This window comes from Falco peregrinus, chromosome Z, assembly GCF_023634155.1.
Source record: "Falco peregrinus isolate bFalPer1 chromosome Z, bFalPer1.pri, whole genome shotgun sequence".
NCBI lineage: Eukaryota > Metazoa > Chordata > Aves > Falconiformes > Falconidae > Falco > Falco peregrinus.
Window position 1 is genome coordinate 46,425,961 of NC_073739.1, and position 20,296 is coordinate 46,446,256.

The window sequence follows — 20,296 nt, forward strand, 5'->3', positions numbered from 1 at the left end:
AAGAACAGGTACACTTTGAAGTTTCAGAGAATGAGAGTATTTAGGGACCTATCAGACACAGTGAGTAGCTTTGATCTTGCTAGTTTCCTCACCAGATGTATAGCGAGTGTCTTCTGTAACCTGTGCCTTGAAAAATGGTACAATCAAAATTATGGTAAGTTGCTCACAGTTCTTTATGTCATCCATAAGGTTGTGCAGATCTTTAGCTGTAGCAATGCTGCAGAACTTTTCCCTGCTTTTCATCATCTTCCTGACAATAAACATCACTTGTGTTCAAAACAAGGAAAGGTTTCATGAACAAGAGTGTTCAGGAACATTATATCTCCTATGTTCAAGTGAGGTTTGTTCTTAGTTCTTCAAGAACTCCTTAATTTCAAATAAAGAATTTTAAACTTGTAACTTTTTTTTTTTTTTTTTTGTGTTTTGGCTTTATCAAGGAGTTGTGGGGTTAGTGTACTGAAAAAATTCAGCATCTCCTATTTAAAATGCACTTTTTATATCTCCTTCCTGTGTTAAAGAATAAACAAATAATCCGCATATTGCCTTGCAGAACTGCATTTGAGATATTACTGATACTCTGATTGCACTATGTGAAGACCAAAAAAGTCGAAGTGGGGAAGCAACTTTGACAAATGAGCAGATTGATTCCACTGTCAATGACGTGGAAGCATATCTGGGGCAGTTATGCTTATATTTCAGAAAAGTATGGTTTTCTTTACTACTTTGTCAGTTATTGGACTCTTCAATTTCTTCCTCAATTTGTCCTTCTTTCATTGTTTGAAAGCACAAGACAGCATAGTAGGAGCACTTTGACATTTTAACATGTTCCAGCATCCTTAAACAGAAAAACAATATCAAACAGAAAAAAGAAGTTCTTATAGTATATCCTAACCAGAACTACTCTTTTACAGCTAGCACTGATGACAATTCTTTTAAATACTTCCTTATCTTAAAAAAATAAGTTAAAACTAATTTTAAGCATACAGGTGGAAAAGGCAGACAAAACAGCAAATGGGTTGAGTTGAATGGCAATCTTGGGACTATAGAGATTGTAAAACAGAAAAAGATTTCAGGTTAGGAAAAGCTGTAAGGACACTGATAATTTTATTGTCAACACTCAAAAGTCAATAGGGCCAGTATTCAGTCTGGACACATTTACACACATGAGCAAAAAGCCCTGAATAGTACACTAGGCATGAAATGCACTAACCTACTTACAGTCCTGCTAATGACTTATGCTTGTAACTCCCACTCACAGCAATGAGAATTTCAGCTGAAGTTTAGAACAGAGCACATGCAATTTGAAAATTACACATAACTGGAAAACATTTGAAAGGCTAACAAAGGGATTGATTGAACAGAATAAAACTTGGACTCAGACAAGTTGTTGAAAACATGCACTGTCTAAATTTACAGTCATTAAAATATTTAAGTAGGTAAGTAAGAAAATCAGGCTCCTACCCAAACAGATTAGACTGTGCGGTAATTTTCTGTGCTCTTAAATAAGTCTCCAACCAGCAACAACAAGAAGAAAAACAACTCTCTGCAATTGCTTTTATCTGATTTCTGTTCATTTAAGTGGGATCAAATAGACAGGGAGGGGCAACAAATTTAATGGTACCAGAAGTTATCACTGTATAGCTAATTGACTGCATATCATAGGAAAAAATCACTATTACCAGCAGTCTTGAATTCCACTGGGAATGTAACCAAAAATGTGCTCCAGAGCCCATCTGCAATTTCCTTAGACAGTTACCAGGACTTCTGAGGGCACACATCTGGCAGACAGTGGGAGCAGAGGGCTTTTCCCGTGCAGCACGTCTCCGGCCTTACACTAGACTGTTAACATCAACAGAGTCATGGAATCATAGAACAGCCCAGGTTGGAAGGGACCTCAAAAGACCACCTGACCCAACCTTCCATGAGAAATGGAACCTAGATGAGGTTATCTAGCACCCTGTCCCATCATATCTTGAAAACTCCAGCAATGGGGACTCCAGCCTGTTGCTGGGGAGGTTGTTCAGTGATTGATTGCAGAAAAATTCTTTCTTATGCCGAGATGAAACCTCTACTGGTGCAACATGTGCCTCTTGCCCCTTGTCTTCTCCACGTGGGCACGTGGGTCCTTTTGAAGAGAGAGTCTTTGTCCTCTTTGTAGCTGCCCTGTAAGTACTGAAATACTGTGATGAGGCTTCCCTGAGCTTGCGCTTCTCCAGCAAAAAGAGACCTAATTCATTCAGTCTTTCCTCATTGGACAGGCTCTCCAGCCCTTTGATCATCTTTCTGCTCCTCCTTTTACCCTCTCCAGTCTTTCTTGAACAGTGAGGACCAGAACTGGACCCAGTACTCCAGGTGCAGCCTGGCAAGCACTGAATAGAGCGGTACGATCACCTCTCTATCTCTGCTCATAACCCCCCCTGAGGATGCAGCTCAGGATCCTGTTTGCCTTGGTTGCTGCAATAGCACTCTGCTGACTCCTGTTCAGCTTGTTATCCCCCAGGACCCCCTGCTCCCTCTCATCAAGGCTGCTCCCCAGCCACACAGGTCGTGGCCTGTGCTGGGCTCTTTGGTTATGTCATCCCAGATGCAGGACAGACTTACACTTTGTTAAACTTCATACAGTTCTCGTTAGCCCACTCTCCCAGCCTGTCCAGGTCTCTCTGAAAGACAGTTTTCCCTTCTGACATGTCCACCTCACCACCCAGCTTAGTGGCATTAGCACACTTAGTGAGGGTGCCTTTCAGTCCTGTCATTCAGGTAACTTATGAAGATGTTGAACACTGTGGGGCCCAGTATGGATCCTGGGGGAGCCTGCTTGTGATAGGCTGCCAGCCTGAGTAAAAATGCTAGTTCTTTTAAACAGAATTATCTTCAAAATTGTTCCTTTCATTCAATGACTGCCTCACAAAATAAGGACGCAAGGTCATGAGTTAAAATTGCACCAATTCTTCCTTTTCTTTGTTACTTGTATTACTCTGTCATATTCTGTACAGTTGACATATAGAGAATACGACTTGTGTGTGGAAAATACAGTTTTGTAGGGCAAACACTGAGGACTATACCCTAAGGTTAACAGTCCCACCTTTTCCAGTTTCATTTTCACGTTAACAATATTAATTACACATTGTACCACTTTTCTTTTGCTGTTAGAGTGTATTAGAGGGCTACATTAGCTGACTTCTACTCTTGGTTCACTTTCTAATTCTCTAAAATAGTTGTGGCCTTCAAGTAAACAAAAAAAAGAAAGTGTAAGTAACAAAAAAAAGAAAAAAAAAGAGTAAAATGTGCCTATTTTATTGCCAAATAAATTAGACTTCGACAGCAAATTTCCATTTAGAAGCCTTGTCCTCTAGGAAGAAGCAAGCTACTGTTATTTGTTTCAGGTAATGTCTAAGGTATTTGGTTTTGTTTCTGTGTGGTGAACAAGACAGCATTACCCTGGATTACCTGTTTAAAAAGTGCAAGATTTTCACAAAAAACTGCAAGGAAAAAGTTGAAGGATGAGATGAGGGGAAGCCAGGACTGAAAAGGAGTTCCCATTTCTTCTCTTGCGTCACAGTCAGGCCAAGTAGGGCCAGACCTGAGGGAAACCTGTTTCAGTGAAGAGCATCCAAGCGGAGGCACATGTTTCCACTAACGATAGTGACCGTTTCAGCTGAGGTGATTTTAAATTTAGGTACAGTAAGATACAGTTCTCTAGAAGATGAACAGTTCTGCCACCACACAAAGGCATGTTTTCTGTGGAACATGAGAAGGAATGAAAACTGTCAGAAATTTGCCTTTAATGTTTTAAATATCATAAATGAATGACTTCACTGTTTCGAAAACATGTGTCTGAATTTTAGCTGGCAAAAACCATAGACTTTTTTAGATAGATGTTATTAAAAACCACTGATATTACTATTCCTGTCATAGATAACCATTTTCCCACTCTCTTTTTGCAAAAGGTGTGAGGGCAGTCTAGTGTAAGATTAAAAAAAACCCAACCCTGTCTAAATTATATATTCTATCAGTCCAGCTAACTTAGCATCATGCTGCCACTATCTTGCATTCTTACTGTGAAGCCTCTCTTTTTTTTTATTAGAATATCTTTTCCATCATTCTATATAGGGAATAAGCACATAAGAAAAGATGAAAGCCCAGAACTATAGAACTGAAACAAGCAACAGTCAGAGAGCTGTAAAATTAGTATTGGATTAGAAGTAGAATGTTAATGCTTCCTTTAAGGCAAAATATTATTTTATGTTAATTTTCATGAATGCTTTTTACATCTGCTCAAATGAGCATAGTAGAAATACATTTGTCTACTGAGCTTAAGATTTCTATGTTAGCTAAAAGTTAATTCAGTGGCAGATCTCACATGAGAGAGAAAGCACATGAGACTGCGAAGGGTTAATGTGAGAGCTGCAGATACCTGAAAAACATGAAAGATTTGAGAACCTCACATATGAGCACTGCATTTATCTTATATATAACCTACCTTACGATGAAAAGAGTTTCATTTATAAAGCATCTCTGTGTTGTAACAATACAGAGAATGTCAAATTTCTTCTGGAACAGTGATATCAAAAAGGATATATAAGGTAATACCAGAGTTTCGTCAGTGACAGAGACAATGAGAAAGCCATTGCCAAGGTGGACAAACTAACCATCCTAGGAACTGGTGTGTTTCAGGCTGGGTGTCCTGGATAGCTAAGATCAACAGATGAGATGTGCTAAGGAAGAGTTTTCTAGTTTTCCTAAAGAGTACTTGTCTTCTGCAGTGATGGTTCTTCCCTGGTGAGGGAAAAGTATTTTTAAATGAAGTTTCTAGATAGTGTGATTTTCCTAAATAATGATTATTTCTTTATTTTGGTATACCAGCCTTTAATTTGATTATATATACCTTTTTTCATATTTTTTGTTTGTTTTTTTCCATGTATCTGAGGAACAGTATAATAAAATTATCAGGGATTTATAATGCTGCTGTGATGTACCACAATGAACATCTTTTAGAGGGGCAAACCAGGAAAAATTTGTACGATACTAAAAGTCAGAATTCCTTAAAAATAAAGTGGATTTTTCTTTCTTTTTTTCTTTTCTTTACTTCCTCCCCTCTTGCTCCCCCGCACCCCCCCCCCCCCCCCCTTTTTTTTTTTTTCCCCAACCGAGGACACATGTCTTAAATGACATAAGTACCCTTTTGTCAGCTTTGGTATTTAAGTCCCAATTTTTATCTTGCTTAAACTAAAGGTAATTTTTTTTTTTTTAAATGCACTAAAATGCATTAATCCCTTCCAAACCAGGAAGCAGTTTGGGAGCTGATAAGGTGAAAGCTGGTATTCTTTCAGTTTAAAAAGCAGAAAAGTATGAGAATTGATGGAAAACAATCCAATTACTCACCTGTTCTCTAAGACATTAGTAACTAAAACCTACTTTACCTAGTACAATTTTCATTTTTCAGTTCTTTTAATAGGATCTAGATATCTTGACTGTCTTAGTGAGAGACATGTTTTTGCATTTTTAGCTTCAGAAATACAATTAAATATCTGGCCCAAGGAGATGAGAAACAAATTGTCAATTCCCTAATCTCAGCACATCCTTTACTTGAACTATTCTTACAAAAATAAAATGAAAATGAAATGACATTTTGTTCTTACTCTTATTTTTGTCACTTTTAATATATTGGTTAATTTAATTAAAGTATGTATCAGCTGCTATTTTAAATGCTGTTTGGTGAATAATTCTAATTAAATTAAATTCCCAGCCTTAATGTTGACATTAACAGTAAGTAAAAATCAATTGCCTAGCAAATAAATTAATCTTTTTCTCTCTTGCAGAATTGAAAACAGATATAAAAGCTAGCAAGTTGACCAATTGCGTATGAAGCCATGAAACTGCTTCAGTAAACTTGCATAGACATGAGATTAAGTAAAGGAAGGAGTCAGACATTTAAAAAGGTTAGGAAAAGAATAATAAGAATTGTGTCAAACCTTCATCACAAATATAATCTCTTCACATAAGGGTTATTTAAATAGTTAACAAAGCTAACCAATAAAGTTAATTTAAAAAGTTATTTCTTTTTGGACAGTTTATTTTATTTTACACTACTAGACATAAAAAATACAATTGCTTTACAGCTTTACAGATTGAATCTGCAACACAGTTCAAAAAACTACTTTGACTCATAACAGCTCCAGTTCATCACATGAATTACATTCTTTAAAGCCGATTTAAAACTGCCCTTACCATCTCATCACTAAATACATCAAAGTTCTTACTGCAGTAGAAAATCAATTGGTTGTCTATGTGTGCATCCTGCATATAGCTTGTATATAGTTTTAACAGATATTTTGGGTTTTTTGTCTCCCTGTTGTGGTCTGACACTGGTCCAGTCCTGTCTAATTCTTGGACTTATTGTAAATGGTGCTGCATCCTGGAGTGGTATGTTCATACTAAACGTACACAGTCACCCTCTTCTTTACCTGCTCTAGTGGTTTTTCTCTTGAGCATTGTCCCCCACAATGCATCTATATTTTAGTGACATCTATGTCCTTGTTTCTTTTCTTTTGAATTCCCTTCCAATGGTCTTACTGCAGAAAAGTGTACTAACAGCTTAATTGAAACATGCCATAAATACATTAATGGTTCTCAGGAACAGACATTGTGTTCCCAGTAGTACATATTTAGAACACACTTATCAATCTGTTTGCATAAAAGCACCATCATTGGTATGCTTCATCTGTAGAAAGTGTTCTTTCAGATAGGTAATTCAAACTTAGAAGCATCACATAATGAAAAGACATGCAGTTTAAAAAAAAAAAAAGAAAAAAAGAAAAAGTTTGTGGATGTTATCTTCTGAATGCCACGTAAGTGCTGGAATAAAACTTGTTTTCAACTTAGCATATAGGCAGTAACATTAGGGACTTGACTCAGTTGACTGCTGCAAATGAACCACTCATAACCCCAAGTACCTATCTTGAGAACCAAGAGTGCACATGTGGTATCTAAACCTGCAGTGTGCATTTTCTTCCAGGAACTTGATATCATCGCCTTCAACAACCATTTGTTAGAGACAAGTGGTTGTCTTCGACAATAACCACTGCCATCTTCACTTTCAGTTGTTCCTTGATTGATTAGAACTATGACTTCAGATTTTATATTTTTAAGTTTTCTTCATATCTATGATTGTTTTTCAATAAAAAATGAAATTTAAGAAAAAAGGGTGAAGAGTTAAAACACTTACTTACTATGGTACAAAGCCAGCACTTTAAAATAACCACTGAACAGTACACTGAAATGGGACAGAGTAAAGTTAATTTTAGAGGCTTGTGCTTCACAGAAGAAAATTACGCTTTGGAGCCAACTCTCTGTGTATACTGCTTGTAAAGACATGTTAAATGCCCCATTTTAGACAGTAAAAACTTAGTGAGATGCGTCCCACCCATGTGCAAGCAAATTTATACCTGATTGACTCAAAGACTTCTCTGTTTAGTTGCAGAGTCTTTCATGTTATCATAATGACGGGAGTTCATTTGGTGTTTTGGTTTTGGTTTTGCGTGTTTTTTTTTGTTTGGATTTTTTTGTTGTTTTGGTGTGGTTCTTTATTTTTTTTAAGATATCTTTAAAATATTTTTAAAGGAGTAAAGTTTTCAAAACACTTAAATGGCTGCCTAAGTTTTCTGATATTTACTAAACCATGAGCTTTTATTTCTTCCAATTCATTTTCCACCGCAGAGATACTACAGAAAGTGCTTTTCTGCATCAAGATTTCTTTCCAATATCCCTCTCTAAAATGGAGACTTTATTTCAGTGTTAGCATCTCTCTTACTGTTCCTTTGTTCTTTGGTAAACTTAAAAAACCAAACACAACACAACCCAAACAAAAAAATGCAACCAATGGTATAATTAATAATTACCAAGATAAATATTTTATGGTCTGTTTTCATTACTTACCACTGAGAAAATTTTTGTACATTGACTTGGCATAATGGTTATTGTGTTAAAGTCTGTGTAGGGGAAATAATGATTTCAGGCAATTTTGGGGCTATTCACTTGGAGATCCAACAACAGCAATATGATAAATGCATTATTACACTCTGTTTTTTGTTGCATCACTAAAGTGTATGTCTGGGTCACTTTCAGCAGAGAAAATTTGATTAAAGCAGTTGTTTACTCTGATGTTGTCATGCAGATGAGACAATACTTCATTTGTATCCTAGTACTAAACAGGAAATCTGTGTATCCCAAATCATTAGATATATGAACACAATGAAGTGCTGGAGTCCAAAGAAAAGCAGTTAAGCTGGTCTAGGCAAGGGTCTAGGGAACAAGTCTTATGAGGAGTGACTGAGAGAACTGGGGTTGTTTAGCCTGGAGAAAAGGAGGCTGAGTGGATACTTTATTGCTTTCTACAAGTACCTGAAAGGAGGTGGTAGCCAGGTGAGTGTCGGGCTCATCTTCCAAGAAAGAAACAATAGGACAAGAGGAAACAGCTTCAAGTTGTGCCAAGAAAGCGGCTGAGGGACCATCCCTGGAGGTATTTAAAAGGTGTGTAGATGTGGCGCTTAGGGACATGGTTTAGCGGTGAACATGGCAGTGTGAGGTTAATGGTTGGACTTTATTACCTTAAATTTTTTCTCCAACCTAAGTTACTCTATGATTCCAGTGTACCTTTACTTGTGATAGACATCAAGGGCCATTAAGATGCATAAAAAGATTTGTTTGTAAACAGGAAAATGGATATACAGATGCAAAAATAGAATATGGTTATCCTTGCATACACAGAAAGTGTGACCATATAATTCACCAGTTAGCAAAACTATGTTATTCTTTAATGTAAATGTGCTTAAGGGTTACAGGTATATACCTGCAGGAATTTGTATGTAATTCACATTGAGATTTGTTCTTTGGAAAAAGGTCTGCAGACAGACACTACAGGACATAATCCAGACTAATCTCAAATCCCTTAAGAATAGATAGGAAAAGGAGGGTGCTTTTTAACACATTTAAAACCATGTGGTATGATACACAATACATAATATAGTACCTTGATTTCCATTTTAAACTTCTGTGTGAGTTCCTCTGGATGGTGGCTCTGTCTCCTCAGAGTATGTTGCAGGGTTTTCTGGAGAGTTCCAGTAATTATATAGTCACATACAATAAACATATAGCTTCCTAAATTTTGTAAATTATAGTCATTCAGACAGTTCAAAACTGCTCTCCTTTCCCTGCCTAAACTGCCAAAATCAGGTTTTCTGTTGCATAATCATAGAAACAGGAAGCCAAATATTTGAAAAAGTTTTTCTACTGGTCCTCTCAGAAAAGCTCAATGTCTTAAATTCATGCAATGGATATTTTTAAGTTTTCTTCAAAAGAGGTTACTTTCTTCTGAATTCTACATTTGCTGTTGCATTCAGTGCATGGCTGCTACATTTTGGGGGGATTCTGGATGTATCTACCTTGGACACTCACTGAAACATTTACACACTATATGCAAAAGACACATGACTCAAAATGATAAAAGATATCAGAGAAAAGATGAACAGTGTGGTGTGAATGTGGAAATCATATGTTTACAAGCAATGACCCAGTATTAAAATTCAGATAGTAATTCATTAGAATGCACATAACTGAAGATGTTTTATGGGATACCTTATGGCATGGCAGCAGTACGTGTCTAAACACCTTTTACTGCTGTACTGTGCTTTCCTATATTCAAAAGTGAGTTGGCTGAGGATAATTAGGCTTCTCTGAATTGACAAAAGGATTTCTCACCTGTCAAGGCTACATGAAGACAATCTCTTTTAATCCAGTTAGGGATTTCCCCTGTCTGGATACAATCAAACACAATTTTCTCTGTTTCAACATACTCTAAATCAGACTTTGTTTTCCCAAGATTTCTGAAAAGTGTCATTGAGAGCTGTACCCTGTCATTCAAAAAAAAAAAAAAAAAAAAAAAAAGAGCTTGTAAGGAACTGATTACTTAAACCACAAGAAAGATGCAATTACACAGAATATGAGGAAGAAACGTCCTGTAAAAATGAAAAATGTAGGAAGAAAAAGATGCTGATATTGTAGCACACGCTTGCCAAGTAAGCTTATTTCAGCATATTTTATAATAGACTGGATACAACTTGAGTAATCCAGTTAAACTGAAATGTTTTCCTGCCTTTTGTGGCTGATTTTTCTAAGTTCCTTGATTTCTTTCTTTAGAGAAATGTAGAGTCTACTTTGAGCACTCCCCCCCTGCCCACTGCCCTCCCCCCCAGTATATGTGGAAATTACATTGGCATTCTTTAAAATGTATTTTCTCTAAAAACAATTTTATCTGTATTTTTTTGTATTCATTATTTTTCTGTATTACTTCTATCTTTGCTTTATTAACTACCCAATATACCTTTTGTCATCCATAGGTTCATTTCCATTAAATACTTCATAGGACAGAATGTCAGCCTGAGCATTATTAAAGGCTTCTTTCCAATCAGCCCTTTCATCCTCATTCTTCCTGATAAGCTGACTGATGTACTGTTGTGCCCCAGGGACATCACAACATATGGTGTGAACCTACCATGGATCAAAAATTAAATCATATTTCCTGTAAAGCTGTCACATTTGTATGTAAATCATGTAGTTCACACAACTGGAAGGATAGAAAAACATGTGTTTTCCATGATGCCATTCCCATGCTTCACTAATTTATCTTTTAAAATAATGCCAGTTAAAAAGCATGCAAGTTGGTCTAATCAGTTTTCTGTAGGCTGACTTGCAGTGCAAGTTTATGGTTCTTTAATTCCATGTGTTGTTCTGAAAATCTCAACTGCAGCCTTTAAAGCAATGCATACAAAACTATTTTCCCAATTCTTTAAGACAATAACAATAATAAATAAAACTGCACTTTTTTTCCTTATTGAACTTTTAAGAGAACCCAGTAAATAATTTCTCATCTTCGCAGTAACTGAGTTCTTACCTTCTTGACAAGAGTTTTCAAGAACATCAGCACTGTGATTTGAGGTTTCATTGCCTTGTTACAACTTCTTTCACTTTGTAAGAGCTCAGTGACTTCTCTCTCTCGTTTCTGTAAAGATTCCTGTATCTTTTGCAGCATGTTGTGTGCTTGCCAAAGATTTCCCTTTTCGATTGAACATTCAGCTTTTTCTTCATTGGCTAGCTGGGTGGCAACAAAGATAACTTACTGCTGAGTCAGGATCTAGATTTTCATTCCTTTCATATGAAATTGACAAAATTTTAATGAGCAAGGTAGAGCAAAACTGGAGAAAAATTGAAGAAATATAAAATAAGGGCTGCTTGGTTCCAAAATTCAGAATACAGTTTTTATAATTCAAAGAGGCAGATCTTTAAAAGATTTTCTAATAAAGTTTATACTAATATTATAATGAGGAAAACAGCACACTATCAGTGGTTCCCCTAGAATAAGGATTTACTTTATTACTGTGGTGTTTTAATAATTCCTCACCAATTTATCATTCTCAATACTTGCATATATTTGCGCATAGTTTTTATTATCAGTTAGTTCCATGGTTTGCTTCAGCCTGTGCTAGAATCACTGAATGCCTTTGAAATACCTGCAATAATCCTAAAAATGTTTCCATTTTCCTGCTTACTTGTTCTGTTTTTAATTCTACAACCTCTGACGCATCTGATTTTTCTCCTTCTTTCTTCTCAGAATTTTGCTGAAGAATTTTTATCTGGAAATGCATGAGGTCATGCACTCTTTCCACATACAGACTGATGTTGTGAAGTTCCTGCAAAGCTGAATTGAAAAAACAGTTATAAACAACTTAAGCATTTCTAATCTACAGTTCCTAGAATATTGTCTAGGCAGGCCAAGTTATCTCCCTTTAAAAATCAAGAATTTTTAATGAACTAATAAATTTTACTAACCAAGAATTCCATTTTTTATTAAAATTCAAATAATTTTAAAAGGCGTGTGCTTAGTTTTGTTTTAAATTTCTAAAGGGAAAGCTACAAATGCTGAGACAGACCTACTCAAAACTGATGCTGACTGTAATAAGCCAGTTATGCTTATTCATAGTCTGGAGTCTGGAGTCATGACAGATGTTATTTGTAGCTTCAGCATTCCTTTATTATTCCATGTGTGGCACATTATTGCAGTGGAAAAGGTTATATTGACTTCAGCTGACATGCACCTCAGTGTAAACAGAAAAACAACAGGAAAGAAAACAGAGACATCCAGAAATAGTGTCTGAAATATGAAACTCACTCAGTATGTGCTGGGTATAAAGATAATCTAGTTTTTTACACAGTTTTTCTAGAATCCAGCCCTGTAAGACAAGAAAAGGAAATATCAAGGAAATGAGTGTTACCAATTCTCATTATATTTCCTTGGGGAGAATAATCAATAGCAGTGAATTAATGCTGTTGCCACCTATAGGCACAGCTTACACAAATGGGCTGTTATGCAGTAATTGGCTGTTCTTAGCAAAGAAAATACAGAAATAAAACAGATACTTCTCAGACTCTAATGTTTTCACAAGAGCCTGTACCATGCTTATATTTTCTATAGCATTTGTCCACATTACTGGAATGCAAAAATTATTGAGGCTCCTGAAGCAGCTGAAGAACAAAAGATTTTGGACACACAATCCTAAGGCAGCCATGAAGAAAATGTTGCATGTGTGAAATCTTAACAGTATTATTTGGTCAAATAGAAGATCTTCCTTCTTCCTATGAGTCTTAGAACGTTGTATCTTACTCCTTACTCTTTATTACAATATTTTTGCTACATTTCCTTGATTTATAACAATTAGGTCAAAGGATTTGTAAAAGCCATGATTTTACATGGTTTATCAATCAGGAACATAGTATTATTGCAATAGACATTGTTAAAAGTGTTTGAAAAGAGAGAAAAAAAATCAATACTGGTGCTATGCCAAGTTTAATCAAAGGTACTGCTACATCATTTTTAAAAAACAAACCCCCAAAACAAACAAGAACAAACACAAACACAAACCCCAGCTCTTTCTCGAAACTTTCATTCAGAAATGTTACAGAAATCTTCATTCAGTTTAATAAATACAAAGGAGAACCTGGCTCTGAGACTCCCTGCACCCTCTCACCACACCACAAGGTTAGCTAAGTGAATACATGCCTTGGAGTAGTGCAATGAAAATTTACTGTTATAAAGCAACATTGAAGATCTGCAAAATTACAGAAAGACTTGCACATACTAAATGAAACAGAATACTGCAGAAAATAACAATTATCAGACCATGCTTACAGATGCTATCCATAAAAAACCAACATTTTTTTCTTTTTTGATCTCTGCAGTCATTTCATCTCTTTAGTACATCAAAGTTGCATTATTACAGAGAAATCTGGAAAACCTGAGGAATTTCAAGCACATCCCTTTTTCCTGGGAACTACCAAGTGAAGTAGTTCTGCTGCTAGGTCAATCAGTTGCATTGCAGTGTTGTAGTAGCTTAGATGAGGTAAAGGTTTTGTTGATCTTTAATGCTAATTGCTAAACAGAAAATACCCAATGTGCTTTACCGTTATTTAAAAATTCTTCAAAAGACATGAAATATGAAATGAGAAAGAGAAATTACAATTAATAAATTTTAGAGGAAAACATGATACAGTATGACCAAAAAAATGTACATAATACTCATTGGTGTTTAAGGGCTGAAAAACTCCTTTGGTACTCTGAAAAAGAGGCAGGCATGTGTATAGCTGAGCAGTCTTCGCTGATTTGAAAGTACCTATCTAAAGGCAGACTGTAGTTTCCATGCCCCTTAGACTTCCAGAAACAGCTCACACTGGAAGTGGTAATGAGAACACTGTCCAGATCCAAAAAGAAAACCCAAACTAGCTTTGTTTACCTTTTCTTCTTCCCATTTCTCTGTCTGTTGCTTTATTTGGTGAAGAAGGTCTTCCTTCTCTTGGATCAGTTGTCTGTTTCTTTCCCTCAGGCTCTTAAGACAGTAGAATAAGACAAAAGGGTTTACAATCACTATGCCACTGCTTCATTTTTCAAAAAGGCCTATATTTTGAGGCTTTTTGTTCCACACATGTTGAGAAGTGATAACATTTGGACCAGGCTGCTAAGTCCTGGGGATCTCACACAAAAATAATAAAAATTGACCAATTTACAATGACCACATGCGACCAGAGGTGGTCTGATTCTAAAGACGTTCCCTAGAGGCATGAATGTGTTGAACCTTTTCCTCAGTAGTGGAACAGAAGGAGGAATAGGTTAAACCTTAATACCTGTTTGTCACCAAAAAAATATTACACATCCTATACATTCTGTGAATATTGACACTTTCTTTTCATTAAAAAAAGCTATTTCCAAGTGCTTAAGCACAGACAGTAATGGAAAATCCCACACAGTTTTCATCAGGGGCGTGAAGGTAAGCCAAGGTATGAAAACTCTTTTGGTAACATACTGTGTAAGATGTTACTCATGTCCAGAAGCAGACAGATATAGTTCTGTATTAATTTCACAAATGGTGTGTCTTCATTTGACTGTCTGACCCTAAGAAGAAAACTTTACTTATACAGCCTGTTCCTTCAGCCTCTGGAAGTACCTGCTATTCTCAGTCACACGTAAAAACTGTACTTCTTTGTTACCGTAATTATATCTTGCTGGTGTGTATTGCTCTTGCTCATCAGCTCTTGGTAAGCTTCTAACTGGGATCTCAGACTGCTCATTTTCTCACCATAATGTTTATTTATAGTACTTATAGTCTGCTCCTGTATTACAAAAGATTGAGACAATGAACAGTGAGCAAAACCATGAAAGCCAAGCGTGATAAAGAGAATGGTTTCCACAACAGATAATACTTGGTTCTTTTTCTTCAATGCTTTTTGTTGTCTGCAAACTTTTCTTATTGATCATAGGAGGTTTGTGCTTTCACCCACTGCAGACTTTGAGCAAAAATTGCTGCTAAAGGAATTTATCTTTTCTCTGGTTTTCTGCAGAAGTAAAAAAGAAAGCCTTTCTGAAAGCAGACCAGAATTAATTCCCTGTAAACATAGCTAAGCAATTTTAAAGAAATTAAACTTTTATCAGAAAACAAAAGCTTGGATAATAATAAGCAGAGAAGTGAAACAGCTGCTGCAAGAAAAGGTTTCAGAACAGTGTAGCTGAAGATGATGTGGGTAATTTCATATTTTGGGAGAATTACTGACTAATGAAATGCAAAAATGCTTCCGCTAAGGAAACTGAGGCACTATGGTCACAAGACTGGCATCTCTAGATTCTGATTGTAACTTTGCAGGAGTTTATAGGTGGAGACATTCTGCAATTCTGTAAACAATGTTGAGAAAATATTACAAGGCTAAAGCAGAACAAAGTGTAAAGTAGAGAAGAAAGTACCCACGGAGGAAGAGGCCATAAAACTTTCCACTTTGGCAATGAAGGAAAGCAGTACAGCTTGGCACTGCCATTTACAATGACATAATTCTTGAGGGGCACAACCTACATAAATACAAGTGTTCCCACCATGCAGTCAGTCAGTAGAGGAAGGCAGCATTTAAGGTAGATATTTAGTACACAAAAAAAGTTTAGAAAAATCTATGCAACTGTGCTAGACAAAAAGTAAAATTGGATTTCACAAAGTTGTAAGATCAAATACACTTACAGATACATTGGCATTATTTCTAGAGATTTAACATGGGTACCTGAATGCAGATGTAAATGTGAATGAAGTAGATTTTATCCTTCTGTGTAATTTTAACTAATGGTATGACACAACAGTGCTAATGCTCCAGAACATTTACCTGTTTTTCTTTCCTTATATTGTCTAGTTGTCTGATTATCTTCACGTGTTTTTTTTTCATTTGGTGCATGTCTTTTACAATCTGTATAGGATGAAGGAAATTATCAACTAGATAATAAAGCACAAGCAACTCCAGTTGTAATTAACTATCAAACAATTTTGAGATACATTTCTCAAAATGATAGATACATTATAGTGAAGAATTTGATCTTGAAAATAGATAAGTAACCAAGAAGGCTGCAGGCAAAAGCTTTCAGGCTTCAACAACTAGAAATTATGTTATGCTATTGAATAAAAATCTATTAGTGACTTGAAATGGATTTTCTGGTCCTAGTATTGCATCTCCACCTCTTCCTTTTTACTGCAATGACCTGAATTGAATACAAAAGGCAGTCATTACAATTATTCTAAAGTTCTTGAATAACAGCATTGTGAAGCTTATTTCTCAGAAAAAATAATAAAAATGGTAGTCAGTAGAAAAGATTACATTTTTGCATTTAAGAGTTAGATAACACAAATTGGTTCAGAATAAACTCAATTTCTGTTTTGTATTCCATAGAAATAGTTTGAGAACTAGCAGAACTGATATAACTTTAACATGTACTACATGCATTTTTCATGACTAATAAAAACAGTTGTATACATAAGTGACCTTTTTCCTGTTTGAAAATGAGTCATTTAAGCTTAAAATTGCATCAGGATCTTAGTGACTGTTTTATTCCTTTTGTTTCTAATCCAATTCGTAACAGCCACAAAAGGAAAATTCCACTATCCCCGATCCCAGCTTCTGCCTTTTGACATACTTGTCTGGTAGGTGCAATGTCAAATTACACAACACTGATACTTGTGCATCTTAAGTAAGACTAACAGATACTGCTGAATGAATTATAGGAATAATGAACAAGATTATATGTAAACTATAAAAATTATAAACATCTAGAGCTTTTCCAGAGGTTTCCTTGGTTTCAGTTCTTCATTTAAGCTTAATATGATGCAGATTTTGCTAACAGTGAGCAGCTCAGCTGAAATAAAACTGAAAAAGAGAAAAAAACCCATTTTTTTTTGTAGTAACTGATGCATTATTTTTAAACAGTTGTGGTTTTGAAATATACTGTTCTATTTATCCCCTCATCAACAACTATTGTAGAAGTAGAGGAATTTTAAAGAGACACAATTAAAAGGTTAAGACACAAGAAACCCCTCTTCTAGGAGAAGACTGAAAAGATCCCAACAGATTTATCCTTCTTATCACCCACAGAGCTCTGAGTCATCTTAATTAGATTGCTTCAGATATTTGAACAGCTAGCTCAAGGGTCTGTAGTCTGTAATAGACAAGTCACCACAGAATTTTTTTGATGCATAGCAAAATAACAAGATTGCAAAAGCATATTAATCCCCAAGAAAACAGGATATATATATATGTACACGCACACATACACACACAGATGCTGCATAATATAAAATAAACTGGCTAAGCAGAAAATAAAAAAAAATATGCTAGTTACTGGTACCAGAAATATTGCAATAGCAACAAAATCTTACACTGCAAGTCAAAAGCCACATCGAGAAACATGATGAGAAATATATGGAAAGGCAAGAGTTTTCTCCATGTACAGTTGCAAGGGAGGTTTCTGTCTTTAGACACCTACCGGGAACAGGCAAATTTGAGCAACTTAATATTTGAACTTAACTTAAGATATCATTTCCATTTTAATGTTGGTATTTTTATGTCAATATTCAAAATATAAGTGAAAGCTTTCAAATATGAAGAATGAACCTATCTATGCAATAAGATTGTGTGATTTGAATTCATATTATGATAATTATTATCACAGTAATTTTAGTATATCCTAGGAAAAGATACACTTAATGCAATGGCATTTTTTTGTATTGTAACTTATTCATTCATGCTGGGGTGCTTTTTTTGGGGGTAGGGGGTGTTTGGTTTTGTTTGGTGGGGGTTTTTTTTGTTTGTTTTTACCTTGATGATAGATAATGCAGCTAACTTGTAAGGAATATATGGTACTTCTTGGGTTGTATGGTCCTCCAGCTCAGTTGCTTTGTGATCAACATCAGAACAAACTCCAGATGTGTTCAGTTGTTCTACTGTGTTAACAAAAATTACTTTGTCAACTTGAAGTATAGAACAAAAATGCACAGCAACTCCATATGTACATATTACCTTCTAAAATTTTTATAAGAGACATCTAGTTTTAAAATGTACCTTTTTTCTGATAACAAAGAAAGTGGACCTTTGGGAGGAGAATTTCAGCAAGTCTGACCTGTCAGCTTTGATCTATGGAAACCATCACACATAGTTATGTTGTATGACAATTACTTGTCCATGATTACTCTGATGTTAATTACTTATGTAAACTTACATCATTAAAATGGAAATTGAAAGTTTAGGTTATAAAAAAAATAATGCAGAAATAAGCTGCTTCTTAAGAAAACTGGCATTTCTCACAGCTAAGAAGAGGGCGCTTTAAAGCCTCCTTCAAAACTACCTTTTGCAAGTTGTTTATATGAGAGTATTATATAAAATTTTAATATTTAATTTTATCTTTTTTTGTTAATTAAAAACTTATCATTACTTTTTTTTTCTTTTTTTTTTTAATGAGATCTCTCTGGCTTAACACAATAGGTGGCTTTCTATTAGAAAAATATTTTGAGTAACATGATCCTTAACTAAGTATCATAATTAAGTAACAGGTGTATAAGGTCGAAAGAGACTGATCTTAGAATGTTAACTATATATATATATATATATATGTATAACTATAAACCTAAGCTATACAACTTCACAGAAGTCCAAGTGACACAATAGCATCCAATTAAAGCTCACATAGAAGAGAAATAAGATAAACTTTCCCTATTTATGTAATACATTATGTGTTCCAGAAAGCAAACTGGAATTATAATTGCTATATAAATATACCTTTTTCTAGAGCTCTGTTTTCACTCCATCCAATCAGGGAATTCAGAAATGACCACTTGTTTATATTCATTCCAAGTCTGTGCAGCCATGAGTTTCCCTCTCTATCTGTTAACGAAATCAAGGTGCTAAAATCAAATGAAAATTGTTGCAATGATGCACTGATTCATTGGCTTTAAATGTGGTATGCACTTATTCTGTTGGAACCAAAAGAGTTTTAAATGAGTAAAAGGGATACAAAAAGATGGGAAGTCATTGAGAGAGCTACAAGCATAAGAAGGATGTGATACTTGTCTGAGACTAGAATGGTTCCACTTAATCTTGAAAATAGAGATATATTGAATGCAAAGGCTGTACTCCAGATTTGTTTCTCATCTTCTGTAAAAATATTTTCAAAATAGATTTTCAAAAAATTACACAACTGGATTTTGCCCAATATCTTTGAAAATAAGTGTGTGTGTGTGTAGAGACAGGGGTGGATTACATATGAGACATATCTGATCCAGGTTTATTAATGATAACTCTGGGTGTGTGCAACAGTCCTGCTGAGAGAAAACCAAGCCACAACACCCAACATGAGCAACTTCTTCAAGTGTTCTGGTGTGCAAGGGAGAACAGTGTCTGAAAGAAGTCTTCTGTCTCTGAATTGGTCAAAACAATTACCAGAAATTAAGAACTTTTGTCCATTGGGGAAATAGAAATGTATAGCTTCCTTTCCTAAGATCCTGAAGAAATATTCGTTTACTCACATGGTGCAGTGATTTTCTACGATCAAATATCTATCTCTTCATATTGCTTTTATTTGACATACTGTAACAGAATGTACTGTTTTAAAATAGAGTATATCCAGCTACTAGATGGAATCAGCAGATCCTGTTCCCATATAGCCATAAATGGGTTGTTTTTCAAAAGCCAGTTTTGATGATTTATAAAATACATAACTAAATAAATGTGTTGAGAAAAGTACCCTTAGCTCAACTTACTCTTCTTTCTGAATGAATTATTTTAATCAATATATGTTACATAAATATATATATGTATATCAGCTTTTGTTCTGTGAATTATGTTAGTGAAGAACATGTTAAATTATATATAGATTAGCTACTTCTTGAAGGACTTGACCTTTCACATCTATATCCTTCTGGTTCGTATTTGGCTTTCCTAGACACTATCTGAAACCACAGTTATTCTTGAAAAAGCCCTCCACATAATCCTACTTTAGGCAAAATTAACCACTGGAGCACGAGTGCTTGCAGGTTAGGAGTGTAGCATCTGTCTTCTAGGATAAAGATTAATCTTAACTTTTAACGGAAAACAGACACAGATACTGTTTCCTACTGGAAAAAATGCATTACTATATCACCTCCTGAAATTCCTGCAAGTTTCCCCTTTAGTCAATAGCAGCCCATTGGGAAGAAAGACAGTTGAACCTCCTTCAATTCATGAATGCTAAAACTCAGTCCACGTGTTCTTTTTAGCTTAGCATCTCACAGAGCATGTCACTCCCCAAACTACTTAATACTTTTTCACAATTCTTGTGAGTTAACTCATGCAAAACTCTGTGGTATGGCAGGGACAAGACATCTGTAACAGTTCTTTCCCTTTATTTTCAATGCCA

General features: G+C 35.3%; 1 protein-coding gene across 2 annotated transcripts in view; it reads right to left on the bottom strand.

Annotated features, from left to right (window-relative positions):
• Positions 1-5,243: 5,243 nt before the first annotated feature.
• The window catches only part of LOC129782793 (uncharacterized), a 31,426-nt gene continuing 16,373 nt past the window's right edge, over positions 5,244-20,296 (bottom strand). For both annotated transcript variants that reach the window (XM_055791613.1, XM_055791612.1), the window contains 11 exons: positions 18,682-18,786; positions 17,725-17,849; positions 15,745-15,825; positions 14,593-14,715; positions 13,842-13,934; positions 12,224-12,284; positions 11,604-11,752; positions 10,949-11,149; positions 10,379-10,545; positions 9,757-9,908; positions 5,244-9,106 (listed from right to left, as the gene is read on the bottom strand). In XM_055791613.1, coding sequence (XP_055647588.1) covers positions 9,042-9,106; positions 9,757-9,908; positions 10,379-10,545; positions 10,949-11,149; positions 11,604-11,752; positions 12,224-12,284; positions 13,842-13,934; positions 14,593-14,715; positions 15,745-15,825; positions 17,725-17,849; positions 18,682-18,786 — 1,322 coding nt within the window. In that variant the 3' untranslated portion in view covers positions 5,244-9,041. The remainder of the gene's footprint in view (positions 9,107-9,756; positions 9,909-10,378; positions 10,546-10,948; positions 11,150-11,603; positions 11,753-12,223; positions 12,285-13,841; positions 13,935-14,592; positions 14,716-15,744; positions 15,826-17,724; positions 17,850-18,681; positions 18,787-20,296) is intronic.